This window comes from Triturus cristatus, chromosome 1_1, assembly GCF_964204655.1.
Source record: "Triturus cristatus chromosome 1_1, aTriCri1.1, whole genome shotgun sequence".
In the NCBI taxonomy this organism is placed as follows: domain Eukaryota; kingdom Metazoa; phylum Chordata; class Amphibia; order Caudata; family Salamandridae; genus Triturus; species Triturus cristatus.
The window spans coordinates 135164877-135174834 of NC_140579.1; the positions used below are offsets into that span (position 1 = coordinate 135164877).

General features: G+C 46.1%; 1 protein-coding gene across 1 annotated transcript in view; it reads right to left on the minus strand.

Moving 5' to 3' along the window:
* Nucleotides 1–6056, minus strand: part of LOC146869810 (H-2 class I histocompatibility antigen, Q9 alpha chain-like) — a 43430-nt gene extending 37374 nt beyond the window's left edge. Inside the window, exon 1 of the mRNA XM_085617763.1 lies at nucleotides 5993–6056. Within this exon, the coding sequence (XP_085473889.1) occupies nucleotides 5993–6056 (64 nt within the window). The remainder of the gene's footprint in view (nucleotides 1–5992) is intronic.
* Nucleotides 6057–9958: the final 3902 nt, after the last annotated feature.

Genomic DNA, 9958 nt, shown 5'->3' on the forward strand with positions numbered 1-9958 from the left:
CAGCCCTTACACCCTCCCACACAGATCCCCACACACAGCCCCACCCCGTGTTACACAGATCCCCACACACAGTGTTAGAAGTGGGGGGGAACGGAAGGGCACGGCGTGCCCCTACTTTTAAAAATTATGCTAGTCCGTTCCCCTACTTCTTGATTTTAAAAAAGCGTCCCGGGACTGCCCTAATTCAGGCCCGGTTCTAGTAAGGCTTGAAGGCAGGCGCAAAACGCCATGGGGCTCAAAGTGCTTCAAAACCCGGGCGCGCACGCACAGACAGTTTCAGAGATTATCGCAGCCGTACCTGAGTACTTCACAGGTCTTTAAAAGACCATTTACATGTTAACGAGGCTTTGTTTATTTTTTCACCCCTTCAGCTCCACCAGGGGCATGGCGAAAGGCGACAAATCCTTTCTTTGGCCGCGGTAACCTTTGCCTACTGTCCTGCTGCGCGGATATTCTTTTTCTATGCAGCGCAGGAGAAAAGAAGTTTGTTTATTTTGATTCACCTTTCCCAACCCCTGCAGCTGCTTATCACACCAGGCTGCGACACTAAGATTGACTAATGGAGTAGGTAGGAGAATGTGTCACTATTTGTTTTTCTTTTTAAATTCTGCACAGGCGCAGCAGGACATGTACTTTGTGTGTGCTTCATTTAATCCGTTTTTATCATTATCATGGCTGATGCAGGACAACAATAGGACAATAAAAAAATGCCCAGATAACGCTGGGTATTAATGATCCTGCTGGAGAGCAATCATTTCTCTGTTAGTAGTTAAGTGCAGATGAACTGTATTTTATGTGGGTAGCTCAGTGGGTTACTGCCTTTGTCACAGAGATCCTTGTGTTACTTGCAGTTCAGAAGTTACAATCCTAACATAGGACAGTGACCAATGAACTGTCATCAAAGAGCTGCATGCAAACCTGAATGATATAGTTAGAACTTCGCGTTTTTTGTTTTGTGATATAGTTAGAACTTCCCCAGTCTTTCATTATTCTAATGTTGCTAACATGAGTATCTTTGGGCAGATATACATTTTTATCAGTAAAGCCAACCCCTAACCACCGGAGTACTCTTTAAATCCTGAGTTTGTGCTTCTCCAGACCAAACCCTCTTAAATATACTGCCCACCAGTATGGATGACATCTGATTCATACACCTTGTAATCCTCATTGGCTTATGTGACATTCCCTGTAGGCTGATTTACATACTTGTATGATTCGTTGTCTCTGTATAATGTGTGCGTGGTGTAAAGTACTGACACACACTACACTGATATGAGTAGCGCTACACAACAAATGAAATGCATATGAGAAAGGGGCTACATAAAGATGAGGGGCACTGTTGGAGGGTGGCAGTGAGGGAATCCGAGGAGGAGGTAGTGGGAGTGGCTATGGAGCGATGAGGGGCACTGTTGGAGGGTGGCAGTGAGGGAATCCGAGGAAGAGGTCATGGGGGGGAGGGGGGAGCTAGGGAGAGATGAGGGGCACTGCTGGAGGATGGTAGTGAGGGATTCTGAGGAGAAGGTCATGAGGGGGAGGGGCTACAGCGAAATGAGGGGCACTGGTGGAGGGTGGCAGTGAGGGAATCCGAGGAGGAGGTCATGAGGGGAAGGGGCTATGGGGGGATGAGGAGCACTTGTGGCGTATGGCAGTGATTATTGGTGTGGCGCCAAAAAAGACTTTCGCATCAGCGGTAAAGCCGGCCTTGTCATGGCCTTTCTGTTTTTGTTTATTTAATTAGCAGTCGGGTCATAAGGGCTATTGTGGAACATACTTTAAAGTGTGTGCTAATTATATTTACTGCTATATTCAATGTTTTAAGTTTGAAGGTGATTTTACTAATGTTTTTACCGGGAAAAATGAAAGTGGAGCCCGATGGTGCCTGATATGGGGCTGGGACCCAGGGTCAGCTGTGAGATAAGGTGCACTGGAGAGGAGTAGTGGATAATCAAGCCTGTAAGGGAGTGCGTTGCGGAGTCTGGGGTCAGGTGGAGGTAGCAATGAAGAGGGATCCTCCATGAAGGCTCGAACAGAGGGAGCCCAAGTAGTGTCACTTGCCTGATACTACCACCTCAGAAACCTCCTCTTCCCATCAAAGGAAAATTACATAGAAAAAACAGTTGTTGAGAGTGATAATATTTAGAAAGAGATTTGGAAAAGAGTGCGATTTACTGGGCCTTGTAAGACTAAGAAGAGATAAAGGAGGGCCCGGAGGATTTGCAGTCTGGGTGTTGCTACTCCCAAGATAATTTTGGAAAAAAAACTATAGGGTCAAATACTGCATTTTATTTTCAACACCCCATTTTTACACAAATTCTCTCCAAAGCCATTACTGTGCCAAGACAACATCCCCAGGAGTTGACCACATTTTTTTTCAAGATGCACAATATGTTCCTCCCATAAGTAAATATTTACCTCCACTTTGCCAAGGCCTGTGTTTTGTCCTGCTTGCTCACATGTTATCTCACTCAGGCTCACTACCCCCATTATTCATTCTCATTCACTTTCCCTTTTACTCAAAATTGCTCACTTGCACTCACTCTTCAACATTCGGTATCACATTCTCACTCACTCAGTCTCACCACTTTTTCCTACTCTGATTACCTCATTCTAACTTACAGTTTCACTTACTCTACGTGACTCCTTCTCACTCACTTTCTCTCACTTTCATCGACATACACTCTTTCACTCATGCTCAGTTACATTCAGGCACTCAATCATTCACACCCACATTTACTTACTCGCACTCATTCTTCTTTGCAGGACACTTTAATACATATGTGCTATACTATGTTTGAGCAGCTAGCTGGCTGACATGAATAAGAATTATTTATTTATTTATCTCACTTGTAAAGCGCACTCTCACCTAACAGGCATCCTGGCGCTGACAATCAAGAGTGCACAATTTGTGGACAAGAAGGAGCCCTTGTGTGTTTCCGTGAGTCAGATCAGATTCTCTTTAAGAGTTCCTTTGTCTCTGAGCCCTGCTTAACACATGTGTACAGGAGGAGCCCTATATTCATGTCCTCAATGTTTGAGACAAAAAATACTCATTGATTTCTGAACGAGAGTAAAAGCGTTAAGGTAACATGTCGTTCCTGCTTATATTTTGCATGCTTTACATAATCCTGCATTCCCTATGAGTATCTGCTTTTCCCAGAATGTTGTTACTTTTTTTCAGGCACTGCATAATTTGAAATGAGTCACATCCAGGTGCTTATAATGGGGCAGAATTGGGTTGTAGGTGAAGACAGTGCGAGTTTCACTCAGTGGGGCAGAAGGGTGTTCGGTGGGGATAGGATGTGGCATTATGGCCAGAGCTACCAAATTTGGAACTGGGGAACCTGGTTCAGCCTTCATGCCTTGTCCATCAGACTACTCCCGAGGGAGCACCCATGATAGACTTTAGAAGGCCCCACTAGACCTTAGAAGCCCTGGTCTCTTAGCACCAGCAGGTGAACCCTACCAGTGGCCAGTTGGGTAAACTTGAAGCCCTGTCCACCACAATTCATACCGAAGTTCACCACCAGTCTTGCGGGCAGGTCTACAAAGCAGCACACCCTAGAGTAGCAGTGGCTTTGTCACACAGTAGTTTTCCTGCAATAATAAAAGTCTCCCACACAACCCCCACGGTTTTTGACGCATTCATAGATTGACAAAGACTTGTAATCCTGGGAATGCGGCAAAATCTTGCGCTACCCCAGAGGAGGCATAACTAGGAGAAATATCTTTATTTCTCCTTGCTTTTTCCTCTTTCAAACTGTGCTTTATTCTGCAGCCCACATAGAAAGATGAAAAAGCCTCTCAGGATTGTTTTTGTACAGGAAGGTGCCCCTTCCTGCACAAAAACAATCCTGCATGCAAAGGAGGCACCCTTGCACCCTTGCACCATGGGGCAAGTGTGCCTGCGTTGAAGCTAGGCTGTCGAAATGGCGCCAGTGCAGGGGGAAAAGACCGGAATGCACCATATTGGATAAATACGGCACATTCCCGCCCTTTCCCTGTGACGCAGGGCAGCGCAGCAAAGTAACTTGCTGTGCTGCCCTGCGCCACCATTCCCATAAACATGTCCCTAAGCTCACAAATAGTAAATTGACCACACTAATTATCTGTGTAAGAGCATGTATTGATAAACACAATGAACCACTGACCTTTTTCTTGGACCTTGTTGAGTTGCCAAGCACAGCAGCAGATCTAATCTTAGATGCCTTACTTGCATGCTTAGAGAGACACGGTTTTACTGATGAGTATTTAAAAAGTCATTTGGTTCAGCTTGTAACAGATGGTGCTTCCAATATGATAGGTAGGAAATCTGGTGTGGCAACTCTTCTGAAACTGAAATATCCACAGTTGAGTGTATGGCACTGTGCTAACCACAAGCTGGAGCTTGCTGTGGGTGATGTTTGTAAAGAAGTCGCAGGCATTAATCAGCTCAAATTTTTTTTTGATAAACTATATACCACCTACCATGACTCTCCGAAAAATCAGAGAGCTTGGGGAATGTGCTCTGGAGGTAGAAGTAAGACTTCTGGCAATTGGAAAGGTGCTAGATGTACGTTGGGTGTCCTCAAGTGAAAGATCTGTGAGAGCTGTTTGGAATAACTACAAAGGACTTATTAAACATTTCATGGAATCTTCCGAAGACTCAACGAGGAGTGACATTGAGCAGAGGAAATATGCTGGTTTAAACCGTTTATTAACCTCCCTGGTGTTTGTTGAAAATATGGGCATTTTATATGATGCTCTCACAGAATTGGGTGACCTATCCAGGAGGCTGCAGCGGCGTGATATGACCATATATGAGGCCGATCGTTCAATACAGATGCAGATTTTAGTGTTTGAATCAATGGCTGATGCACCTGGGCCCTTTGTTTGCTACAACTGCATTAGATGCTGCTGAACGGATGCAGTTTGCTGGTGTAGGATTGCAACAGAACAAAGGCTGTGTTAGCATCAATAGGGCACAGTTCTTTAGGAGCTTAGCAAATAACCTGCGAAAAAGGATGACAATGTCTAATGCATCAAATGTTTCTAGATGCACAACCACAAACAATGATGAAATAGAATACAAAGAGTTAGTACATAGAATGAAACTCCTACAACCAGTTTATTGGCCAGATCCAGTAGACATCTTATACGGTGAGGGAGAATTACAAAACCTTTGTAGCAGGTTGCATGTATTTGAGACCAGGCAGTACATCCTTGGTTTCAGAGAGTACAAACAAAATAAAAATTGCATCTCTGAAAGCCTGAAACCATTAATGCACATTATAAACACCTTTTGTACCTCAACTGCTGAATGTGAACGGGGCTTTAGTGTAATGAATGATGTGCTCACACCACTGCGGAACAGAATATCGATCAATCGTCTGTCTTCTACAATGTTCATAAATATCGTGGGGCCACCTGTCATAGAATTTAAACCTGAATTTTATGTTCAGAAATGGTTAGAAAAAGGGAGGAGAAGTACAGATGAAAGAAACTGCATGGCTCGGAGACAAATGGCTTATGATTCCACTTATAAGCGTATTTGGAATATTCTGTGATTGGAAACGTCCCACATTGTAAATGAATAAAATATAAACAACTTATATATTAAACCTCAAATAAACATGTTTATTGATTCTTTGAATTAAATAACGTTATAAGCTGTAACTGGTCAGTGAAATGCCAAACGTTCAAAAATTGGTATGTTTTGCTATTTCTAGCCACACCTCCGACTCCGCCCACTAATCCAAACCTTGGGTTAGTCCCGCCCCCTGAGTCTCCGCCCACAGTTCCCCTACTTTTTTTTCCCCACTTCGACCACTGCCCACACACAACCCTTACCCCGTGTTACACAGATCCTCACACACATCCCTCACTCCACGTGACAAGGATCTTCACAAACACCCCTCTTCCCCTATCCCCATGTGTTACACGGACCCCAGTGCAGCCCACAACTCTCCTTAACACTATACACTCTCCTCACCCACACCCTCCCCAGGTCACTCACCTGCCCGGGCCGGCTGCAGCCAGAGCCCCCCAAAGAGCAGGAGGAGGGGGGCACCCCAGGTCATGATGTGTAGGGGTGGGGGCAGCAGTGAGGTCACACAGGGGGTAGTTATCAAAGCTTTAAGTGTGGACCTGCTCCGGTGAGAACTTCACAAGATCTGAGCTCAGCCCGTCCCAGGGCTCTGAGGGAAAGGGGAACCCACCAATCAGAAGGGAGAACACTAGCGCGTCATCACTCACCTGTAAAGCCTCCCTGAGAGGAGCTAGATGAAGTAAACGTGAAAGTAAAGGGAGGCAAGAAGCTTCATTTCTGCAGACCACAGTGAAGAATCGGGACAGTGGTTTCACCCGCTCCCTCATCCCCCACCCCCCTCCCTTTTGTTATTCCTCCCTCCAGTTTTGACCCTCTCTCTGTATTTGTTTCGCTCCCTTGGTTTCTGTTGCTTTGGTGAGCTCTGCCTGTGCTCAGACTCTAAAGTGCTTAGAAGTCCTCACTGTCATTATTGGATGGGGAGAGTATGTGTCGCTATGGCCAGAGCTGCCGACTTTGGAAATGGGGAACCAGGTTCGAGTCCCAGCGTCGGCTCAACATCCTGTGATTCTGCTGGCCAAAGCCCTTCATCTCCACGTGTTCACAGTATGAATGTGACTTTCTGATATGTAACTGGTGCTCGTGTAAAGCGCTCCCCTTGCTCGATTTCGCGTTGTACAAAACGGCAAAAAAAATACTTTCCTCCCTATCTCAGTCGGACTCAGCTCTGTTAGCGCTTAGAAGCCAGTGACTTGACTCCCGCGTAAATGGCTCCGAGTCCAAACCCCCCGCTGCTCTGGTGACAGAGCTCGGTTGAGGCTGTGATAGATTTGGGGCTTCACCTGCGGTGCTTTGGCGCCCTCCAGTGGACTGATAGCGCCTCTGTGACAGGAGATGGGCTGATGTCCCAGAAATAGAGGCTTTGGTACAGTGAGGTGTGCGGGAAGGAGCGGTGAGTTCAAGTTATTGGAGTTTAATTCTTGGCTCTGCCGCAAAATAAGATTACCAGCAGACTCTCATTTCACTGAGGATACTGTGCTCAAGTTCTGGGTTTCCAACTAACACCCCTGATAAAAAAACAAGATTCGTGAAAGAAAAGTCCAGGACTGGAGCTTTGCATCTAGGAGCAGCAGAGACATTTACTAATCGCAGGAAATGACGTACTCATAGCGAACGGGGCCGAGGGAGATTCATTTCGGTTTCATCTTCAGAGGGCGCGGGTAAACTTTCTGAAACCTGATAACTTTTCTGTCCTTGCGAACTGCAGCCAACACACAACGAGGGCTGCTGGGTGTCCCACAGTAAGGGCTGCTACAGGTGACCCCGCTGAGAGCTGTGATGTGCCCCGGGGCACGAGTCCTAAAAAAACAGAAGTGGGGGGGCTAACCAAGTTAGGCGCTTGACAGCACACAGCACGACATCATAGCGCTGCATCACACGAAGTCAAAAGACACACGATTGATGGACGGAATGCAGAACAAATCAAAACATTCACCCCCAGTCAAGAGATCTGGGCTAAATCCATCATTCTTTTGCTCACCATGTCACCCCAGTTTAGACCAGGACATATGCAAATCAGTCTTGACCCTGCGCCTCATGGGAACAGTCCAGACCGAACTGCCAAACCAGGTTACTCTATGGACCAGAAACAAGCATCCTAGGACCGGTTTCAGGGTTTCACCCCTCACCCCTCATCAGCCTGGATAGCTTGAATCCAGTGGCACAGTGAGCCCGGGACCCACGTCTAGGCATACCCGGCGCACTTAGGGTGAGAAAGCAAAAGACACACAATCGATGGACGGAATGCAGAACAAATCAACACATTCACTCCCTGGAGAAGGGTGGAGGGGCAATCTGTGTCCCCCTCCCCACAGTACCTGCTTCATACGCCAAATGTGGGTGAGTTAAAAGGAAGTGAATATTGGAGGTTTATAGGTTGGGTGTTACTTACCTGACTCCCTCATGTCTTATGTGGCCAGGGCAGGTGTTGTGTAATATTTGGAATCCCCTAGAATGTGTGTATCCCCTGCCATTCGGCAATCTTAGGAAAACAAACTCCACCCTGTACAGTGGAACGCATTGCTCAGCAGTGTCACTGGCTACACCATCCCTTCGGATATGAAATTCAGCTCAGAGGGGCTGGTTTAGGGTTTGGTGAATAGGTTACTGTGTTGCAACAGCCTGATTTAGAGGCAAGTAGACTTTAATTATGTAGATGTCAGAATCTACTCTAGATCCATCACAGACATACTCCTCTGATGGCCAGATGGAGAACAGGTCATGGGAAGCGACACATAACTAGGCCTGGGCAGAGTTCCACGAAGTGCCAAAAAAACTTAGCGAGTGTGGAACAAACTCAGCTACGTGAGGAGCCCAGAATGCAGAAAACTACACAAACTCTGTGAACGGAGTGGAGTTCACCACCCAGGCCTACACATAACAGCATCCGCCCTATTTGGAGTGGATGGCTTCACGTTTGTTTCCCATTTGTAACATTTAAAAGAAATAATGGCTACCACAGTGTGGGAGTTATCTGTGTTTCATTTTTCAAAATCAAACTCCAGTTTTCCTATGAGACTGCAGACAGCCACCTCCGAGGCCAAGCCCTCCCTAACTTTAAAATGACTTCCTGCTGCAGGATGCGTTACTTCCTCAGCGGACAAACCATGTAGGGAGTAACAGCGAACCCCAGAAGGTAAGTGCTTTCAGGGGTCCTTGTTAACTGGCATATGCACAGTTCTGGTGCCAATTAATATTCTGACTCCAAACAAATGCTAGACATGGATACCACCAAGATCGCTTGCTGCACCACAGTGCCTACTTACTGATAGCCTGAAGACCACGTCAGTGGTTCAGACCTTTTGAATACATGCCAGCACTGTGAGCACATTACAATACTTTCCAATGAATGTGTTCTTGTTGTGAGATTTTAAATAATTGTTTGTCTGTCCACTCTCTACTATATGTACCCTGTTCATTGGTTTGCCAAAATAAGGCTTGAGTTGAGGTCTGACACGCGACCTTAGTCGGTAAGCAATGCACATCAAATTAAACACCTAGTATGAAGCACTAGAGCGCAAGCTCCATGTGTGTGCTGTGCGATGTCACAGATGCACGACCACGAGAACACACCAAATGTGCAAGAGTGAATTTTAGACTTTTGAAGTTCTCTTCTTAATCTTCTGCATGTATCCTATTCTGTTCTATTGGATCTGTAGAGCGCATGGCAACCCGAAGGCATCCCAGTGCTGACATTTGACCAACACCGATTTGACACCAGGTTCAGGAACTAACAGGAAGTTGCTAACAGGAGGTTGACTAATTCACAAACAGCCAGGCAAAGACTTCCTAAACGTATGTTCTTGGTGCATTTGGCATAGCCTAATCGGCAAGGAGTTCCATAACTTTGGCGCCAAATAGTAAAAGGAGAGCCCTCCATGTCTCGCTCTACGGAGTTTGTGAACCAACATGAATTGCACATTTATGGACCTCAAGGCCTTCCCTGGGGTGTATGGCTGCACTAAAGGTCACAGTAAATGAGTACCCTTATTATGGAAGACCCTATTGGCAATGCACGGCCTCAAGCTTCAACCGTTGTTCAATTGGGAACCAGCGAAGCTCTATCAATGCACTCTGGGCTGAACTGATGTCTGCGAATATTTAAAAGAAGGTGGGCAGCTGCATTTTGTATTACTTGTAGCTTCTTGATTGTAAAGTGTGGGGCTATGAAGTACAAAGAAGTCCCATTGTCCGAGGGAGACAGCACCAGTGTCTGAACAGCAAGCCTTCTAGACAGGGAAGGGAGCAGAGCTAGAACTTTCCTGAGCAATCTGGATAGGCTGTAGCAGATAGGCCGTAGCAGCTGGAAGAAAGTTTTCTCACTTGGGATTCTATCAAAAGTGTGTTGTTTCACCAAAACCTGAGGTTCTTTATGGA